General features: G+C 33.8%; 2 protein-coding genes across 2 annotated transcripts; both read left to right on the top strand.

The window, feature by feature from the left end:
• Positions 1-1,551: 1,551 nt before the first annotated feature.
• Positions 1,552-1,947, top strand: LOC145594194 (uncharacterized). The gene has a single exon (XM_081650529.1). The coding sequence runs from the start codon at positions 1,552-1,554 to the stop codon at positions 1,945-1,947; it is 396 nt and encodes a 131-aa protein (XP_081506655.1).
• A 15,102-nt stretch (positions 1,948-17,049) lies between these two features.
• On the top strand, positions 17,050-18,330 carry LOC145594193 (uncharacterized). The gene is made up of 2 exons (XM_081650528.1): positions 17,050-17,259; positions 17,341-18,330. The coding sequence occupies exons 1-2, from the start codon at positions 17,050-17,052 to the stop codon at positions 18,328-18,330; spliced, it is 1,200 nt and encodes a 399-aa protein (XP_081506654.1).
• The last annotated feature ends 3,519 nt before the right edge of the window (positions 18,331-21,849 follow it).

The following is a 21,849-nucleotide window of genomic DNA, read 5'->3' as shown; positions in this document are numbered from 1 at the left end:
CAAAGCTTTTTGAATCAAATGGAAGTCAATTGCATTCCACAATGCTAATTAAGTCAAATGATAGTCAAACACATTCAACAAAGCTAATTGAGTCAAAAGAAAGTCAAACACATTCAAACAAAGCTTTTTGAATCAAATGAAAGTCAAATGCATGCAACAAAGTTAATTGAATCAAATGAAAGTCAAACACTTTTAACAAAGCTAATTGAGTCAAATGAAAGTCAAACACATTCAAACAAAGCTTTTTGATTCAAATGAAAGTCAAATGCATTCAACAAAGCTAATTGAGTCAAATGAAAGTCAAACACTTTCAAAAAAGATTTTAGAATCAAATGAAAGTCAAATACATTCAAACAAAGCTTTTTGAATCAAACGAAAATCAAATGAATTCAACAAAGCTAATTGAGTCAAATAAAAGTCAAACACTTTCATCAAAGCTTTTAGAAGCAAATTAAAGTCAATTATATTCAAACAAAGCTTTTTGAATCAAATGAAAGTCAATTGCATTCCACAATGCTAATTGAGTCAAATGACGGTCAAACACATTCAACGAAGCTAATTGAGTCAAATGAAAGTTAAACACATTCAAACAAAGCTTTTTGAATCAAATGAAAGTCAAATGCATTCAACAAATCCAATTGAGTCAAATGAAAGTCAAACACATTCAAACAAAGCTTCTTGATTCAAATGAAAGTCAAATGCATTCAACAAGGCTAATTGAGTCAAATGAAAATCAAACACTTTCAACAAAGGGATTAGAATCAAATGAAAGTCAAATACATTCAATCAAAGCTTTTTGAATCAAATGAAAGTCAATTGCATTCCACAATGCTAATTAAGTCAAATGAAAATCAAACACATTCAACAAAGCTAATTGAGTCAAATGAAAGTCAAACACATTAAACAAAGCTAATTGCGTCAAATGAAAGTCAAACACATTCAAACAAAGCTTTTTGATTCATATGAATGTCAAATTCATTCAACAAAGCTAATTGAGTTAAATGAAAGTCAAACACTTTCAACAAAGCTTTTAAAATCAAATGAAACTCAAATACATTCAAACAAAGCTTTTTGAATCAAACGAAAATCAAATGAATTCAACAAAGCTAATTGAGTCAAATGAAAGTCAAACACTTTCATCAAAGCTTTTAGAATCAAATGAAAGTCAAATACATTCAAACAAAGCTTTTTGAATCAAATGAAAGTCAATTGCATTCCACAATTCTAATTGAGTCAAATGAAAGTCAAACACATTCAACGAAGCTAATTGAGTCAAATGAAAGTCAAACACATTCAAACAAAGCTTTTTGAATCAAATGAAAGTCAAATGCATTCAACAAAGCCAATTGAGTTAAATGAAAGTCAAACACATTCAAACATTGCTTCTTAATTCAAATGAAAGTCAAATGCATTCAACAAAGCTAATTGAGTCAAATGAAAGTCAAACACATTTGGACTCAGGCTGACAAAGTGGACTGGAAAAGATTGATTTGCAACAACAGGGCCTCCCCTAGAAGCCTTTTTGTTACTTGGCTGGCTCTTTGGAATAGAATGGTCACTAAGGACAGAATTATTTCTTGGAGTATTCCCTGTGATCCTTTATGTTTTTTCTGCTCTGGTGCTAGTGAATCTGTCCCTCACTTGTTCTTTAAATGCTCTTACTCTTCTGGAATCTGGAACAGGATTCTGCAGCAATTGGGGTTTTGTAGAACTGCTCAAACATTTCAGGTTGAGGTCCAATGGGTTTTGCAGCACAGTAGGAGATCAAATGCCAAAGGCAGGCTGCTTCTGATGTGTTTTGCTGAAGCAGTTCATTGTATTTGGATTCAGAGGAACACCTTGATGTTTACAGGAGATTATAAGCCTGTAGATGTTTCTATTAGAGACATTATCTTTGCTGTAGCTTGTAGGTGTAATGAGGCTGACAGGAAACTGCTTTATATGTAATTTGATCCTTGCTGGTTGGCCTGTTTGTTTTGTTCTGCCTTGCTGTCTAGTCCTCTGCAGGTCCTGCAGATGAGTCTAGGGAAGGTCTGAGTCTTGGTGGGGTTTAGGTTATGTTCCTTGGCTTTTGGTGCACCCTTCCTAGAAGGTGGTACCATAGCTTTAGGAACTGCTGGGGTTAGTTTGGGTGGTTTTCAGCTTGTGTAGTTTGGGGGAAACAACTTAGCTTTTGTAAGTTGTTTGCTCTCTCCTTTTGGTAATAAAATCTTTATTTGCCAAAAAAAAAAAAAAAAAAAAAAAAAAAAAAAAAAAAAGTCAAACACATTCAAACAATGCTTTTTGAATCAAATGAAAGTAAAATGCATTCAACAAAGCTAATTGAGTCAAATGAAAGTCAAACACTTTCAACAAAGCTAATTGAGTCAAATGAAAGTCAAACACATTCAAACAAAGCTTTTTGATTCAAATGAAAGTCAAATGCAATCAAAAAAGCTAATTGAGTCAAATGAAAGTCAAACACTTTCAACAAAGCTTTTAGAATCAAATGAAAGTCAAACACATTCAAACAAAGCTTTTTGAATCAAATGAATGTCAAATGTATTCAACAAAGCTAATTAAGTCAAATGAAAGTCAAACACTTTCAAAACACATTAAAGCTCTGGTTTTGCAATTTGGTTTTCATGGTGGTTTGAGGTGCCGTTGGTTTTCTTCACGCATCTCTGATTATCATGGCTAAGAAGAAGAAACAAGCTACTCCACTTCCTCGTTCCCCTACTTTTGGATCTCTCGCTCTTGCTGACCTAAATCGGGTGCAGATTTTGAATGGCAACCCTGGTATTATTTCAGAGATTGAAGATGAAACTGAGCTAGTTTCTCCACCAGCATATCTTGTTCATCCATCAGCAGGTAAAATTACTAGAGCTGATTTGAAGATCTTAGAGGAATCATTTGCTGCCTCTCAAGTGCTGAAAATCAATGAAACAGTACCTAGGGTTTCCCCGGTTACTATTCCATTGTCTGAAGCTACGGCTGGTCAATCAAATGGTGATGTTTCAGTTGATTGTGGGTCTGATGATCATCATAAATCATCCAATCAAGCTAGAAACTCTGGAACTTGGTCAAACCTATTTCGAGGGAAACTTACTGCAAAGGGTGCTTCTCTGAATTTTGTGGCTCCTGTTCTGAAGAATGGTAAATCAGTGGCTCAGATTCAAGCAAATGAGATTGAAGCAGGTAATTCTAAATGGTGTAATGCGATTATTTTTTATGTTGTTGGATTTTATCCTACAATTGCTGTTGTTCATAGATTCATTGCTGAACATTGGAGCAATTTTGATAAACCTGAGATTTTTTGGCATGATGATGGTTATTTCATAATTAATTTGTGTTCAGTTGATGATAAGAATGCCGTTCTAAGCTCAGGGCCTCATATGTTTAATAATAAGCCTGCTATTGTTAAACCATGGAGTGATAAATTTAACTTCCAAGCTGAGATCCTTAGAACTGTTCCTCTATGGGTTAGGTTGCCAAATCTTCCTCTGAATTGCTGGGGTTCAGATACTTTGAGTAGAATTGGTAGTACAATTGGAGTACCTTTGTTTGCTGATGAATGTACCACTAGACAACTTCGAGTCTCCTTTGCTAGAATGCTTATTGAAGTTGACATTACTAGACCTTTACCTACTACTGTGACTATTGAGAGTCCTGAAGGGGAAATGGTTGATTTAAAAGTTCAATTTGAGTGGTCTCCTCCTTTCTGTAAGAAATGTGATAAAGTGGGTCATGATTGTTCTGCTCCTAAGCTCCAAGCTAAACCTAAGGCTCAGCAAGCTTTCCACAACCAAAGAAAGTTTGGGCTCAGAAACAACCTGCTCCAAAACCTGTTACTACTCAGGAACAGGGTACAGAGCTGCCTTGTGTTTTCCAGCCTTTGATTACTCCTGCTCATACCTCTTTTGCTGCCTATTCTGATTGGAGGGTGGTCAGTAAAAGAGCTAGACCTCATACTGCTGGTGGGCATCAGGATATTCCTAGAACTGATAATGCTTATTCTGCTCTTCTTGAAGATGAATTTGCTGAAACTAATCCTATCGGGGGTGATGGTAATCCCTCTTTGGTTGAATGATTGTTGCTTCATGGAATATCAGGGGTCTCAATGATCCTGATAAAGTGACTGCTGTCAAGCAGTTCCTAAAAGATCATAATGTTGATGTTATTGCTATTTTAGAAACTAAGGTTAAAGTCCATAATCAGACCTCTATCCAGAAGAAGTTTGGCAGGCTTTGGTCTTGGTTTTGTAACTACAATCATGCTGTGAAGGGAAGAATTTGGGTTGGCTGGAAAGCTGACAAAGTTGATATGGATATTCTAGCTGATGATACTTAGTTTATTCATGTTAAGATTGGTTCTAAGGACCAAATTCATATAATTTTGTGTACTTTTGTGTATGGCTTGCACTCTATTCAAGATAGAAGGCCTCTTTGGTCTGGTTTGCAGGCCTTGGGCAGTTCTTCCCTTCCTTGGATCTGTATAGGGGATTTCAATTCTGTTTTGTGTTCTGAAGACAGGTATAATGGAAATCCTATTACTGATGCTGAAGTGAAGGATTTTAAAGAGTGTATGGATATAATGGAATTTGTTGAGATTAAGAGTAAAGGATCTTTCTACTCTTGGTCTAATAAAGGGCATGGTGTGGATAGAACTGCTACTAGAATTGATAGAGGCATGGTGAATGAAGCCTGGATTCATATCTATGGGCAAGTTGAAGCCATTTATCTTCCTCCTTCTCTTTCTGATCATTCTCCCCTGCTCTTTGATATTTTTACTGCTGAAGTTGGGAAAGGTAGACCATTTAGATTCTTGAATTGTCTTGCTGAACATGTTGATTTTCAGGAAACTGTGAAGGTTGCTTGGACTTCTTATATTCAGCAGACTTCTCCTATGATTACTGTCTGGAATAAGCTGAAAGCTGTCAAGACCAGTCTGAAAAATCTTAATGTTCAGCATTTTGCTAATGTTGCTGAGAAGCTTGAAATGGCTCAGGGAAAACTCAATGAGATTCAAATTCAGTTATCTACTGACTGGACTAATTCTCAATTGCAGATCTCTGAATGTCAAGCTATTGATAGTGTTAAGCATTGGATGCATGTTCAGAGCAGTATTTATAGACAAAAGTCTAGAATTGATTGGATTAAATTGGGTGATGCCAATTCTCATTACTTCTTTTCCATGATGAAGCATAGGCAGCATAAGAACAGAATTGACTCCATTTACAACAGTCAAGGTGTTTTGCTTAGAGATCCTGCTCATATTTCTGATGAGATTTTGGGCTTCTATAAGGGCCTGTTAGGTTCTGCCTCTCCTTCCCTTCCTGGGGTGGATTTGAATACTATGAGATCTGGTGCTCAGCTTGGTATTTCTGCTAGGGATACTCTTATTGCAGAAGTTACTCATTCTGAAATTGATCATGCTCTTGCTTCTATTGGTAATGATAAAGCTCCAGGTATTGATAGCTTTAATGCTGTTTTTTTCAAGCAGGTTTGGAATATTATAAGAACTGACATTTATGCTGCTGTGATTGACTTTTTTACTCATGGGAAGCTTGCTAAACAATGGAACTGTACTACTATAACTCTTGTGCCTAAAGTGACTAATCCCTCTTATGTGAAAGAGTATAGGCCCATTGCTTGCTGTACTCTTGTTTACAAATTGGTCTCTAAGATTCTCACTTCCAGGCTTTCCCAGGTAGTGGGCTCTGTTATTAATGATGCTCAGGCTGGCTTTATTCCTGGCAAGCACATTGGTGATAACATTTTGTTGGCTACTGAATGGATTAAAGGTTACTCTCACAAATATGTTACTCCTAGGTGCATGTTGAAAATTGACTTGAGGAAAGCTTATGATTCAGTGGAATGGAGCTTCCTGAACACTGTCCTACATGAGTTGGGTTTCCCTACTCAGTTTATTTCTTGGGTAATGGAATGTGTCTCTACTGTTTCTTATTCTGTCCTGGTTAATGGTTACCCTTCTATTCCCTTTCCTGCAAAGAAGGGTCTGAGGCAGGGTGATCCTATGTCCCCCTTTTTGTTTGCCATATGTATGGAATACCTTTCTAGGTGTTTATCTGAGATGACCCTAAACCCTGAGTTTAACTTTCATCCTAGATGTGAAAAGCTAGGCATTACCCACATGATGTTTGCTGATGATTTACTTTTGTTCAGTAGAGCAGACCTTATTTCTATTCAATCTGTCCTGACAGCTTTTCAGAAGTTCTCTGCTGCTTCTGGTTTGGCTGCTAATCTGGATAAGAGTGAGGCTTACTTTGGAGGGGTTACTGCTCAAGAGCAGAATATTTTCATCAGTGTGTTAGGGGTTGCAAAGGGTTCTTTGCCCTTTAGGTACCTTGGGGTACCTCTCTCTTCCAAGAAGCTTACTATTTCTCAGTGTAGGCCTTTGGTAGAGAAAGTTACTGTAAGAATTGATAGCCTTGCTGCTAGACACCTTTCCTATGCTGGCAGGCTCCAGTTGATCAAGAGTGTTATGTTTGGCATCCAAGCTTTTTGGGCCCAGATCTTCATTCTTCCCAAAAAGATTTTGAGAGAAGTTGAGTCCAGATTCAGATACTTTCTTTGGACTGGTAAAGGAAATCCTAGTAGGAAAGCTCTAGTTGCTTGGAAGTTTCTTTGTCTCCCCAAGGCTTGTGGAGGATGGAACTTAACTTCCCTTGAAGACTGGAACAAAGCTGCTGTTTCTAAAATCCTTTGGGATTTCTCCAATAAAGCTGATAACATGTGGGTAAAGTGGGTGCATATCTATTATTTCAAAGGTAAGGACTTATGGTCTACCCCTGTTCCTAAGAAATGCTCTTGGGTTTTGAAGAAGATTATGGATTGTAGAGCTTTGATTGATGATATTGGTGGCTGGTCTGGTGTTGTTAGCAATGGCAAAATGAGTATCAGGAAGCTGTACAATCTGATTAGGACTCAGGCTGACAAAGTGGACTGGAAAAGGTTGATTTGCAACAACAGGGCTTCTCCTAGAAGCCTTTTTGTTACTTGGCTGGCTCTTTGGAATAGAATGGTCACTAAGGACAGAATTATTTCTTGGAGTGTTCCCTGTGATCCTTTAGGTTTTTTTTGCTCTGGTGCTAGTGAATCTGTCCCTCACCTGTTCTTTGAATGCTCTTACTCTTCTGGAATTTGGAACAGGATTCTGCAGCAATTGGGGTTTTGTAGAACTGCTCAAACCTTTAAGGTTGAGGTCCAATGGGTTTTGCAGCACAGTAGGAGATCAAATGCCAAAGGCAGGCTGCTTCTGATGTGTTTTGCTGAAGCAGTTCATTGTATTTGGATTCAGAGGAACACCTTGATGTTTACAGGAGATTATAAGCCTGTAGATGTTTCTATTAGAGACATTATCTTTGCTGTAGCTTGTAGGTGTAATGAGGCTGACAGGAAACTGCTTTATATGTAATTTGATCCTTTGCTGGTTGGCCTGTTTGTTTTGTTCTGCCTTGCTGTCTAGTCCTCTGCAGGTCCTGCAGATGAGTCTAGGGAAGGTCTGAGTCTTGGTGGGGGTTAGGTTATGTTCCTTGGCTTTTGGTGCACCCTTCCTAGAAGGTGGTACCATAGCTCTAGGAACTGCTGGGGTTAGTATGGCTGGTTTTCAGCTTGTGTAGTTTGGGGGAAACAACTTAGCTTTTGTAAGTTGTTTTCTCTCTCCTTTTGGTAATAAAATCTTTATTTGCCGGAAAAAAAGTCAAACACTTTCATCAAAGCTTTTAGAATCAAATGAAAGTCAAATACATTCAAACAAAGCTTTGTGAATCAAATGAAAGTCAATTGCATTCCACAATGCTAATTGAGTCAAATGAAAGTCAAACACATTAAACGAAGCTAATTGAGTCAAATGTAAGTCTAACACATTCAAACAAAGCTAATTGAGTCAAATGAAAGTCAAAAACTTTAAACAAAGCTTATTGCGTCAAATGAAAGTCAAACACATTCAAACATAGCTTCTTAATTCAAATGAAAGTCAAATGCATTCAACAAAGCTAATTGAGTCAAATGAAAGTCAAACACATTCAAACAATGCTTTTTGAATCAAATGAAAGTAAAATGCATTCAACAAAGCTAATTGAGTCAAATGAAAGTCAAACACTTTCGACAAAGCTAATTGAGTCAAATGAAAGTCAAACACATTCAAACAAAGCTTTTTGATTCAAATGAAAGTCAAATGCAATCAACAAAGCTAATTAAGTCAAATGAAAGTCAAACACTTTCAACAAAGCTTTTAGAATCAAATGAAAGTCAAACACATTCAAACAAAGCTTTTTGAATCAAATGAAAGTCAATTGCATTCCAAAATTCTAATGGAGTCAAATGAAAGTCAAACACATTCAACGAAGCTAATTGAGTCAAATGAAAGTCTAACACATTCAAACAAAGCTTTTTTGATCAAATGAAAGTCAAATGCAGTCAACAAAGCCAATTGAGTTAAATGAAAGTCAAACACATTCAAACATAGCTTCTTAATTCAAATGAAAGTCAAATGCATTCAACAAAGCTAACTAAGTCAAATGAAAGTCAAACACATTCAAACAATGCTTTTTGAATCAAATGAAAGTAAAATGCATTCAACAAAGCTAATTGAGTCAAATGAAAGTCAAACACTTTCAACAAAGCTAATTGAGTCAAATGAAAGTCAAACACATTCAAACAAAGCTTTTTGATTCAAATGAAAGTCAAATGCAATCAACAAAGCTAATTGAGTCAAATGAAAGTCAAACACTTTCAACAAAGCTTTTAGAATCAAATGAAAGTCAAACACATTCAAACAAAGCTTTTTGAATCAAATGAAAATTAAATGAATTCAACAAAGCTAATTGAGTCAAATGAAAGTCAAACACTTTCATCAAAGCTTTTAGAATCAAATGAAAGTCAAATACATTCAAACAAAGCTTTTTGAATCAAATGAAAGTCAATTGCATTCCACAATGCTAATTGAGTCAAATGAAAGTCAAACACATTCAACGAAGCTAATTGAGTCAAATGAAAGTCTAACACATTCAAACAAAGCTAATTGAGTCAAATGAAAGTCAAACACTTTAAACAAAGCCAATTGAGTTAAATGAAAGTCAAACACATTCAAACAAAGCTTTTTGATTCATATGAAAGTCAAATGCATTCAACAAAGCTAATTGAGTCAAATGAAAGTCAAACACATTCAAACAATGCTTTTTGAATCAAATGAAAGTAAAATGCATTAAACAAAGCTAATTGAGTCAAATGAAAGTCAAACACTTCCAACAAAGCTAATTGAGTCAAATGAAAGTCAAACACATTCAAACAAAGCTTTTTGATTCAAATGAAAGTCAAATGCAATCAACAAAGCTAATTGAGTCAAATGAAAGTCAAACACTTTCAACAAAGCTTTTAGAATCAAATGAAAGTCAAACACATTCAAACAAAGCTTTTTGAATCAAATGAATGTCAAATGTATTCAACAAAGCTAATTAAGTCAAATGAAAGTCAAACACTTTAAACAAAGCTAATTGCGTCAAATGAAAGTCAAACACATTCAAACATAGCTTCTTAATTCAAATGAAAGTCAAATGCATTCAACAAAGCTAATTGAGTCAAATGAAAGTCAAACACATTTAAACAATGCTTGTTGAATCAAATGAAAGTAAAATGCATTCAACAAAGCTAATTGAGTCAAATGAAAGTCAAACACTTTCAACAAAGCTAATTGAGTCAAATGAAAGTCAAACACATTCAAACAAAGCTTTTTGATTCAAATGAAAGTCAAATGCAATCAACAAAGCTAATTGAGTCAAATGAAAGTCAAACACTTTCAACAAAGCTTTTAGAATCAAATGAAAGTCATACACATTCAAACAAAGCTTTTTGAATCAAATGAAAATCAAATGAATTCAACAAAGCTAATCGAGTCAAATGAAAGTCAAACACTTTCATCAAAGCTTTTAGAATCAAATGAAAGTCAAATACATTCAAACAAAGCTTTTTGAATCAAATGAAAGTCAATTGCATTCCACAATTCTAATTGAGTCAAATGAAAGTCAAACACATTCAACGAAGCTAATTGAGTCAAATGAAAGTCTAACACATTCAAACAAAGCTTTTTGAATCAAATGAAAGTCAAATGCATTCAACAAAGCCAATTGAGTTAAATGAAAGTCAAACACATTCAAACATAGCTTCTTAATTCAAATGAAAGTCAAATGCATTCAACAAAGCTAATTGAGTCAAATGAAAGTCAAACACATTCAAACAATGCTTTTTGAATCAAATGAAAGTAAAATGCATTCAACAAAGCTAATTGAGTCAAATGAAAGTCAAACACTTTCAACAAAGCTAATTGAGTCAAATGAAAGTCAAACACATTCAAACAAAGCTTTTTGATTCAAATGAAAGTCAAATGCATTAAACAAAGCTAATTGAGTCAAATGAAAGTCAAACACTTTCAACAAAGCTTTTAGAATCAAATGAAAGTCAAACACATTCAAACAAAGCTTTTTGAATCAAATGAAAATCAAATGAATTCAACAAAGCTAATTGAGTCAAATGAAAGTCAAACAGTTTCATCAAAGCTTTTAGAATCAAATGAAAGTCAAATACATTCAAACAAAGCTTTTTGAATCAAATGAAAGTCAATTGCATTCCACAATTCTAATTGAGTCAAATGAAAGTCAAACACATTCAACGAAGCTAATTGAGTCAAATGAAAGTCTAACACATTCAAACAAAGCTTTTTGAATCAAATGAAAGTCAAATGCATTCAACAAAGCCAATTGAGTTAAATGAAAGTCAAACACATTCAAACATAGCTTCTTAATTCAAATGAAAGTCAAATGCATTCAACAAAGCTAATTGAGTCAAATGAAAGTCAAACACATTCAAACAATGCTTTTTGAATCAAATGAAAGTAAAATGCATTCAACAAAGCTAATTGAGTCAAATGAAAGTCAAACACTTTCAACAAAGCTAATTGAGTCAAATGAAAGTCAAACACATTCAAACAAAGCTTTTTGATTCAAATGAAAGTCAAATGCAATCAACAAAGCTAATTGAGTCAAATGAAAGTCAAACACTTTCAACAAAGCTAATTGAGTCAAATGAAAGTCAAACACATTCAAACAAAGCTTTTTGATTCAAATAAAAGTCAAATGCAATTAACAAAGCTAATTGAGTCAAATGAAAGTCAAACACTTTCAACAAAGCTTTTAGAATCAAATGAAAGTCAAACACATTCAAACAAAGCTTTTTGAATCAAATGAAAATCAAATGAATTCAACAAAGCTAATTGAGTCAAATGAAAGTCAAACACTTTCATCAAAGCTTTTAGATTCAAATGAAAGTCAAATACATTCAAACAAAGCTTTTTGAATCAAATGAAAGTCAATTGCATTCCACAATTCTAATTGAGTCAAATGAAAGTCAAACACATTCAACGAAGCTAATTGAGTCAAATGAAAGTCTAACACATTCAAACAAAGCTTTTTGAATCAAATGAAAGTCAAATGCATTCAACAAAGCCAATTGAGTTAAATGAAAGTCAAACACATTCAAACATAGCTTCTTAATTCAAAGGAAAGTCAAATGCATTCAACAAAGCTAATTGAGTCAAATGAAAGTCAAACACATTCAAACAATGCTTTTTGAATCAAATGAAAGTATAATGCATTCAACAAAGCTAATTGAGTCAAATGAAAGTCAAACACTTTCAACAAAGCTAATTGAGTCAAATGAAAGTCAAACACATTCAAACAAAGCTTTTTGATTCAAATAAAAGTCAAATGCAATTAACAAAGCTAATTGAGTCAAATGAAAGTCAAACACTTTCAACAAAGCTTTTAGAATCTAATGAAAGTCAAACACATTCATACAAAGCTTTTTGAATCAAATGAAAATCAAATGAATTCAACAAAGCTAATTGAGTCAAATGAAAGTCAAACACTTTCATCAAAGCTTTTAGAATCAAATGAAAGTCAAATACATTCAAACAAAGCTTTTTGAATCAAATGAAAGGCAATTGCATTCCACAATTCTAATTGAGTCAAATGAAAGTCAAACACATTCAACGAAGCTAATTGAGTCAAATGAAAGTCTAACACATTCAAACAAAGCTTTTTGAATCAAATGAAAGTCAAATGCATTCAACAAAGCCAATTGATTTAAATGAAAGTCAAACACATTCAAACATAGCTTCTTAATTCAAATGAAAGTCAAATGCATTCAACAAAGCTAATTGAGTCAAATGAAAGTCAAACACATTCAAACAATGCTTTTTGAATCAAATGAAAGTAAAATGCATTCAACAAAGCTAATTGAGTCAAATGAAAGTCAAACACTTTCAACAAAGCTAATTGAGTCAAATGAAAGTCAAACACATTCAAACAAAGCTTTTTGATTCAAATAAAAGTCAAATGCAATTAACAAAGCTAATTGAGTCAAATGAAAGTCAAACACTTTCAACAAAGCTTTTAGAATCAAATGAAAGTCAAACACATTCAAACAACGCTTTTTGAATCAAATGAAAATCAAATGAAAGTCAAATGAATTCAACAAAGCTAATTGAGTCAAATGAAAGTCAAACACTTTCATCAAAGCTTTTAGAATCAAATGAAAGTCAAATACATTCAAACAAAGCTTTTTGAATCCAATGAAAATCAATTGCATTCCACAATTCTAATTGAGTCAAATGAAAGTCAAACACATTCAACGAAGCTAATTGAGTCAAATGAAAGTCTAACACATTCAAACAAAGCTTTTTGAATCAAATGAAAGTCAAATGCATTCAACAAAGCCAATTGAGTTAAATGAAAGTCAAACACATTCAAACATAGCTTCTTAATTCAAATGAAAGTCAAATGCATTCAACAAAGCTAATTGAGTCAAATGAAAGTCAAACACATTCAAACAATGCTTTTTGAATCAAATGAAAGTAAAATGCATTCAACAAAGCTAATTGAGTCAAATGAAAGTCAAACACTTTCAACAAAGCTAATTGAGTCAAATGAAAGTCAAACACATTCAAACAAAGCTTTTTGATTCAAATAAAAGTCAAATGCAATTAACAAAGCTAATTGAGTCAAATGAAAGTCAAACACTTTCAACAAAGCTTTTAGAATCACATGAAAGTCAAACACATTCAAACAACGCTTTTTGAATCAAATGAAAATCAAATGAAAGTCAAATGAATTCAACAAAGCTAATTGAGTCAAATGAAAGTCAAACACTTTCATCAAAGCTTTTAGAATCAAATGAAAGTCAAATACATTCAAACAAAGCTTTTTGAATCCAATGAAAGTCAATTGCATTCCACAATGCTAATTGAGTCAAATGAAAGTCAAACACATTCAACGAAGCTAATTGAGTCAAATGAAAGTCTAACACATTCAAACAAAGCTAATTGAGTCAAATGAAAGTCAAACACTTTAAACAAAGCTAATTGCGTCAAATGAAAGTCAAACACATTCAAACAAAGCTTTTTGATTCATATGAAAGTCAAATGCATTCAACAAAGCTAATTGAGTTAAATGAAAGTCAAACACTTTCAACAAAGCTTTTAGAATCAAATGAAAGTCAAACACATTCAAACAAAGCTTTTTGAATCAAATGAAAATCAAATGAAAGTCAAATGAATTCAACAAAGCTAATTGAGTCAAATGAAAGTCAAACACTTTCACCAAAGCTTTTAGAATCAAATGAAAGTCAAATACATTCAAACAAAGCTTTTTGAATCAAATGAAAGTCAATTGCATTCCACAATGCTAATTGAGTCAAATGAAAGTCAAACACATTCAATGAAGCTAATTGAGTCAAATGAAAGTCTAACACATTCAAACAAAGCTTTTTGAATCAAATGAAAGTCAAATGCATTCAACAAAGCCAATTGAGTTAAATGAAAGTCAAACACATTCAAACATAGCTTCTTAATTCAAATGAAAGTCAAATGCATTCAACAAAGCTAATTGAGTCAAATGAAAGTCAAACACATTCAAACAATGCTTTTTGAATCAAATGAAAGTATAATGCATTCAACAAAGCTAATTAAGTCAAATGAAAGTCAAACACTTTCAACAAAGCTAATTGAGTCAAATGAAAGTCAAACACATTCAAACAAAGCTTTTTGATTCAAATAAAAGTCAAATGCAATTAACAAAGCTAATTGAGTCAAATGAAAGTCAAACACTTTCAACAAAGCTTTTAGAATCAAATGAAAGTCAAACACATTTAAACAAAGCTTTTTGAATCAAATGAAAATCAAATGAATTCAACAAAGCTAATTGAGTCAAATGAAAGTCAAACACTTTCATCAAAGCTTTAAGAATCAAATGAAAGTCAAATACATTCAAACAAAGCTTTTTGAATCAAATGAAAGTCAATTGCATTCCACAATTCTAATTGAGTCAAATGAAAGTCAAACACATTCAACGAAGCTAATTGAGTCAAATGAAAGTCTAACACATTCAAACAAAGCTTTTTGAATCAAATGAAAGTCAAATGCATTCAACAAAGCCAATTGAGTTAAATGAAAGTCAAACACATTCAAACATAGCTTCTTAATTCAAATGAAAGTCAAATGCATTCAACAAAGCTAATTGAGTCAAATGAAAGTCAAACACATTCAAACAATGCTTTTTGAATCAAATGAAAGTATAATGCATTCAACAAAGCTAATTGAGTCAAATGAAAGTCAAACACTTTCAACAAAGCTAATTGAGTCAAATGAAAGTCAAACACATTCAAACAAAGCTTTTTGATTCAAATAAAAGTCAAATGCAATTAACAAAGCTAATTGAGTCAAATGAAAGTCAAACACTTTCAACAAAGCTTTTAGAATCAAATGAAAGTCAAACACATTCAAACAAAGCTTTTTGAATCAAATGAAAATCAAATGAATTCAACAAAGCTAATTGAGTCAAATGAAAGTCAAACACTTTCTCTTACCTTCCTTTGGCTAATGATAATGATACTGTGGTTAATATTGATGAGGAAGCTGGTGATCCTAACGGGGGTGATGGTAATCCCTCTTTAGGAACATGTTAGTGTTGTCTTGGAACATAAGGGGTCTTAATGACCCTGGGAAGATAGCTTCTGTCAAGAGGCTACTTTCAGAGCAAAATTGTGATGTTGTTTGTCTTCTAGAAACTAAAGTAAAACAGCAAAATAGTGTGAATATTCAGAAGAAATTTGGCTGCTCTTGGACTTGGTATTGTAACTACACTCACTCTCCTAAAGGTAGAATTTGGGTTGGGTGGAAGGCTGACTGTCTTACTTTGGATGTCCTTTTTTCTGCTGAACAGTTGGTCCACTGTTTACTTAGCACTAAGGACTTGCAGACTCAGATTATGGTTACCTTTGTTTATGGTTTGCACACTATTCATGATAGATTGCAACTATGGGATGGGCTCAAGGGTCTGCCTGGTACTCTCTTGCCTTGGTTATGTACTGGAGACTTCAACTCTATCTTGTCTGCTGATGATAGGTTAAATGGAGCTGATGTCTCTGCTTATGAGACTAGGGATTTTCAGCAATGTATTGATGATTTAGCTCTTGTTGAAATCAAGAGTAAGGGCTCTTATTTCTCTTGGTGTAACAAAGCTCATGAAGGCCCTAGAACTTTTTCTAGGATTGATAGGGGATTTGTTAATCAAGAGTGGATTAATTGTTATGGTCAAGTTGAAGCTGTTTACTTACCTCCCCACCTTTCTGATCATAACCCTATGGTTTATGACATCTTTCATGCTTTACCTGGGAAAGGGAGACCTTTTAGGTTTCTCAATTATCTTGCTGAGCATGATAGTTTCTTGTCAATAGTAGAAACTGCTTGGCAAAACACTGATTCTAGTGGTGACATTTGGTGTAAGCTTAAGCATGTTAAGGCTTCTCTGAAGAATTTGAACATTCAGAAATTTGGTGATATCAGTGCAAGGCTTGATTCTGCTCAGAACTATCTTTCTGATATTCAGCAACAAATCTCTAATGATGTTACTAATGCTGCTCTATATGCTCTAGAGATGGAAGCTATTGCAAATGTTAAATATTGGTTCAGTATCCAGGAAAATGTTTATAGGCAGAAATCTAGGATTGACTGGATGAAGCTTGGTGATGGGAATAATCATTATTTTTTCTCAATCATGAAGCAAAGACAAAGCAGGAATAGGATTGATACTATCTACAATGAGCATAGTGTTCTGCTGAAAACTCCTGCTGCTATTGAAAAGGAAATTACAGATTTTTACAAGAAACTGCTGGGTTCTAGAGCTCATGTTCTGCCTGGGGTTGATTTGAATATAATGAGAAAAGGTAGACAATTATCTAAGTCTGCTCAGGATTCCCTTATTGCTCCTGTTACTACTGCTGAAATTGATTTGGCTCTTAAGGGTTTTGACAATACTAAGGCCCCTGGGATAGATGGGTTCAATTCCTTTTTCTTTAAAAAGGTCTGGAATATTGTGAAAGCTGATGTTTATGCTAGTGTTATGCTTTTCTTTAATACTGGTAATATGAATAGGCACTGGAATTGCACTACTGTTACCTTAGTTCCTAAGGTGCAGAGCCCTTCCTATGCTAAGGATTACAGGCCAATTGCTTGCTGTACTGTCATGTATAAGCTGGTTTCTAAGATTCTGACTGCTAGATTGGCTGCTGTCCTGCATGAGATTATTGATAATGCTCAAGCTGGGTTTATTCCTGGTAAGCATATAGGGGATAATATTTTGCTTGCAACTGAGTTAATTAAAGGTTACACTCACAAACACATCACCCCAAGGTGTATGCTCAAGGTTGACCTTAAAAAAGCTTATGATTCAGTTGAATGGAGTTTCCTTGAAATTGTTATGGCTGAGCTCAGTTTTCCTGCTCAGTTTATCAATTGGGTTAAAAGTTGTCTTTCTACTGTTACTTTCTCCATCTTGATCAATGGTGTTCCTGCCAAACCTTTTCCAGCTAGGAAGGGTCTTAGACAAGGTGACCCTATGTCCCCCTTCTCTTTGCAATTGGGATGGAATATCTGTCAAGATGTTTTTTTGAGCTGAATCAGGACCCTGACTTTAACTATCACCCCAGGTGTGAAAGAATGAACCTGACTCATCTCATGTTTGCTGATGATTTACTTATGTTCTGCAGAGCAGATGCTGGTTCTGTCTCTCTTCTTTTCCAGGCTTTCACCAAGTTCTCTGAAGCTTCTGGGGTTTCTGCAAATCTGGATAAGAGTGAGATATATTTTGGTGGTTTAGCTGAGGATGATCAAGCTTATCTCAGATCTTTGGTGGGTGTTGCTCCTGGGGTCATCCCCTTTAGATACCTAGGGGTTCCTCTCTCTTCAAAGAAACTCACAATTGGCCAATGTTAACCCTTGATAGATAAGGTGACTGCTAGAATCAATGGGTGGACTGCAAGGTTTCTCTCCTATGCTGGTAGATTGCAACTAATCAAAAGTGTTCTTTTTGGTGTTCAAACCTACTGGGCTCAAATTTTTGTTCTCCCCAAGAAGATTCTAAAAGAAATTGAATCAAGATTTAGGGTCTTTCTTTGGACTGGGAAAGCCAATCCCTCAAAGAAATCCTTAGTCTCCTGGTCTCAAGTTTGTCTTTCTAAGGTCTGTGGAGGGTGGAATGTCATTTCCCTTCCTGAGTGGAATCTTGCTGCTATTACCAAGCTTCTCTGGGATTTGGCTCATAAAGCTGACAGCCTTTGGGTCAAATGGGTTCACATTTATTATTTCAAAGAGAAGCCTTGGTGGGGCTTGCCTGCTCCCAAGAAATGCTCTTGGGTTCTCAAAAGAATTCTCAAATGCATTGGTAATTGGGATTCTGTTATGCATGGGGGCAAGGTTAAGATCAAGAAGATTTACCAGTGCATCACCAGTCAGGTCCAAAAAGTGGCTTGGAGAAGGATTATTTGCAATAACTTGGCCACTCCAAGAAGCTTGTTTATTACCTGGCTTGCTGTCAGGAATAGACTAGTTACTAAAGATAGATTGCAAAGCTGGAACATTCAATGTGATCCTGTCTGTTTTTTGTGTAATCAGAGTTGGGAATCAGTGCAACACCTTTTCTTTGAGTGCTCTTTCAGCAGAAGTATTTGGGAACAAGTTCTTAATGTATTTGGCTATGACAGACCTGCCAAACATTTTGATGGTGAATTGGAATGGATTTCAAGGATCTGCAGGAAACCTAGGCCTAAGAACAGGTTGCTGGGAATGTGTTTTGCTGAAGCTGTGTATCAGATTTGGCTGCAAAGAAATGCTGTGATGTTTACAGGAAGCTGCAAGACTATTGCTGGTGTTTTTAGAGAAGTTATTTTTTCTGTAGCCTGTAGATGTCCTGTCTCTGACAGACAGTTACTTGTGCTTTAATTGCTTGTTTTCTTTGGTTTTGTTGTTGTGGCCTTTTGTCTAGTCCAGTTGTTTGGTCTGTCAAGCAAATTGAGTCTAGGATGGGTTTGTTTGTTGTTCTCTGCCTGCTTTTTCTTGCACCCTTCATAGAAGGTGGCTGGAAAAGTATTGGCAGGGCCTGCTCCCTGTTTTCCTGGTGAACCCTTCCTAGAAGGTGGCACTATGGGATTTAGGGACAGCTTGGGGTGTGTTTGCCTGTTTCAGGCTAGTGTAGTTTGGGGTTACAACTTTATTTTTGAAAGTTGTAATTTTATTCTTTTGGTAATAATAATTTCCATTTACCAAAAAAAAAAAAAAAAAAGTCAAACACTTTCATCAAAGCTTTTAGAATCAAATGAAAGTCAAATACATTCAAACAAAGCTTTTTGAATCAAATGAAAGTCAATTGCATTCCACAATTCTAATTGAGTCAAATGAAAGTCAAACACATTCAACGAAGCTAATTGAGTCAAATGAAAGTCTAACACATTCAAACAAAGCTTTTTGAATCAAATGAAAGTCAAATGCATTCAACAAAGCCAATTGAGTTAAATGAAAGTCAAACACATTCAAACATAGCTTCTTAATTCAAATGAAAGTCAAATGCATTCAACAAAGCTAATTGAGTCAAATGAAAGTCAAACACATTCAAACAATGCTTTTTGAATCAAATGAAAGTAAAATGCATTCAACAAAGCTAATTGAGTCAAATGAAAGTCAAACACTTTCAACAAAGCTAATTGAGTCAAATGAAAGTCAAACACATTCAAACAAAGCTTTTTGATTCAAATAAAAGTCAAATGCAATTAACAAAGCTAATTGAGTCAAATGAAAGTCAAACACTTTCAACAAAGCTTTTAGAATCACATGAAAGTCAAACACATTCAAACAACGCTTTTTGAATCAAATGAAAATCAAATGAAAGTCAAATGAATTCAACAAAGCTAATTGAGTCAAATGAAAGTCAAACACTTTCATCAAAGCTTTTAGAATCAAATGAAAGTCAAATACATTCAAACAAAGCTTTTTGAATCCAATGAAAGTCAATTGCATTCCACAATGCTAATTGAGTCAAATGAAAGTCAAACACATTCAACGAAGCTAATTGAGTCAAATGAAAGTCTAACACATTCAAACAAAGCTAATTGAGTCAAATGAAAGTCAAACACTTTAAACAAAGCTAATTGCGTCAAATGAAAGTCAAACACATTCAAACAAAGCTTTTTGATTCATATGAAAGTCAAATGCATTCAACAAAGCTAATTGAGTTAAATGAAAGTCAAACACTTTCAACAAAGCTTTTAGAATCAAATGAAAGTCAAACACATTCAAACAAAGCTTTTTGAATCAAATGAAAATCAAATGAAAGTCAAATGAATTCAACAAAGCTAATTGAGTCAAATGAAAGTCAAACACTTTCACCAAAGCTTTTAGAATCAAATGAAAGTCAAATACATTCAAACAAAGCTTTTTGAATCAAATGAAAGTCAATTGCATTCCACAATGCTAATTGAGTCAAATGAAAGTCAAACACATTCAATGAAGCTAATTGAGTCAAATGAAAGTCTAACACATTCAAACAAAGCTTTTTGAATCAAATGAAAGTCAAATGCATTCAACAAAGCCAATTGAGTTAAATGAAAGTCAAACACATTAAAACATAGCTTCTTAATTCAAATGAAAGTCAAATGCATTCAACAAAGCTAATTGAGTCAAATGAAAGTCAAACACATTCAAACAATGCTTTTTGAATCAAATGAAAGTATAATGCATTCAACAAAGCTAATTAAGTCAAATGAAAGTCAAACACTTTCAACAAAGCTAATTGAGTCAAATGAAAGTCAAACACATTCAAACAAAGCTTTTTGATTCAAATAAAAGTCAAATGCAATTAACAAAGCTAATTGAGTCAAATGAAAGTCAAACACTTTCAACAAAGCTTTTAGAATCAAATGAAAGTCAAACACATTCAAACAAAGCTTTTTGAATCAAATGAAAATCAAATGAATTCAACAAAGCTAATTGAGTCAAATGAAAGTCAAACACTTTCATCAAAGCTTTTAGAATCAAATGAAAGTCAAATACATTCAAACAAAGCTTTTTGAATCAAATAAAAGTCAATTGCATTCCACAATTCTAATTGAGTCAAATGAAAGTCAAACACATTCAACGAAGCTAATTGAGTCAAATGAAAGTCTAACACATTCAAACAAAGCTTTTTGAATCAAATGAAAGTCAAATGCATTCAACAAAGCCAATTGAGTTAAATGAAAGTCAAACACATTCAAACATAGCTTCTTAATTCAAATGAAAGTCAAATGCATTCAACAAAGCTAATTGAGTCAAATGAAAGTCAAACACATTCAAACAATGCTTTTTGAATCAAATGAAAGTATAATGCATTCAACAAAGCTAATTGAGTCAAATGAAAGTCAAACACATTCAAACAAAGCTTTTTGATTCAAATAAAAGTCAAATGCAATTAACAAAGCTAATTGAGTCAAATGAAAGTCAAACACTTTCAACAAAGCTTTTAGAATCAAATGAAAGTCAAACACATTCAAACAAAGCTTTTTGAATCAAATGAAAATCAAATGAATTCAACAAAGCTAATTGAGTCAAATGAAAGTCAAACACTTTCATCAAAGCTTTTAGAATCAAATGAAAGTCAAATACATTCAAACAAAGCTTTTTGAATCAAATGAAAGTCAATTGCATTCCACAATTCTAATTGAGTCAAATGAAAGTCAAACACATTCAACGAAGCTAATTGAGTCAAATGAAAGTCTAACACATTCAAACAAAGCTTTTTGAATCAAATGAAAGTCAAATGCATTCAACAAAGCCAATTGAGTTAAATGAAAGTCAAACACATTCAAACATAGCTTCTTAATTCAAATGAAAGTCAAATGCATTCAACAAAGCTAATTGAGTCAAATGAAAGTCAAACACATTCAAACAATGCTTTTTGAATCAAATGAAAGTAAAATGCATTCAACAAAGCTAATTGAGTCAAATGAAAGTCAAACACTTTCAACAAAGCTAATTGAGTCAAATGAAAGTCAAACACATTCAAACAAAGCTTTTTGATTCAAATAAAAGTCAAATGCAATTAACAAAGCTAATTGAGTCAAATGAAAGTCAAACACTTTCAACAAAGCTTTTAGAATCAAATGAAAGTCAAACACATTCAAACAACGCTTTTTGAATCAAATGAAAATCAAATGAAAGTCAAATGAATTCAACAAAGCTAATTGAGTCAAATGAAAGTCAAACACTTTCATCAAAGCTTTTAGAATCAAATGAAAGTCAAATACATTCAAACAAAGCTTTTTGAATCCAATGAAAGTCAATTGCATTCCACAATGCTAATTGAGTTAAATGAAAGTCAAACACATTCAACGAAGCTAATTGAGTCAAATGAAAGTCTAACACATTCAAACAAAGCTAATTGAGTCAAATGAAAGTCAAACACTTTTAACAAAGCTAATTGCGTCAAAT

The sequence above is a fragment of the Chenopodium album genome, chromosome 19 (genome assembly GCF_948465745.1).
Source record: "Chenopodium album chromosome 19, dcCheAlbu1.1, whole genome shotgun sequence".
Taxonomy (NCBI): domain Eukaryota; kingdom Viridiplantae; phylum Streptophyta; class Magnoliopsida; order Caryophyllales; family Amaranthaceae; genus Chenopodium; species Chenopodium album.
Note: the sequence above shows the minus strand (reverse complement) of the source record. Positions and strands in the feature narration are given on the sequence as shown.

Bases quoted from the DNA above. Each gene is read 5' to 3' on its own strand.
- LOC145594194 (XM_081650529.1), top strand. From the start codon at position 1,552: ATGGTCACTAAGGACAGAATTATTTCTTGGAGTATTCCCTGTGATCCT.
- LOC145594193 (XM_081650528.1), top strand. From the start codon at position 17,050: ATGAACCTGACTCATCTCATGTTTGCTGATGATTTACTTATGTTCTGC. The intron at 17,260-17,340 runs GTCATCCCCTTT...TTGATAGATAAG, and splicing joins TGGTGGGTGTTGCTCCTGGG to GTGACTGCTAGAATCAATGG.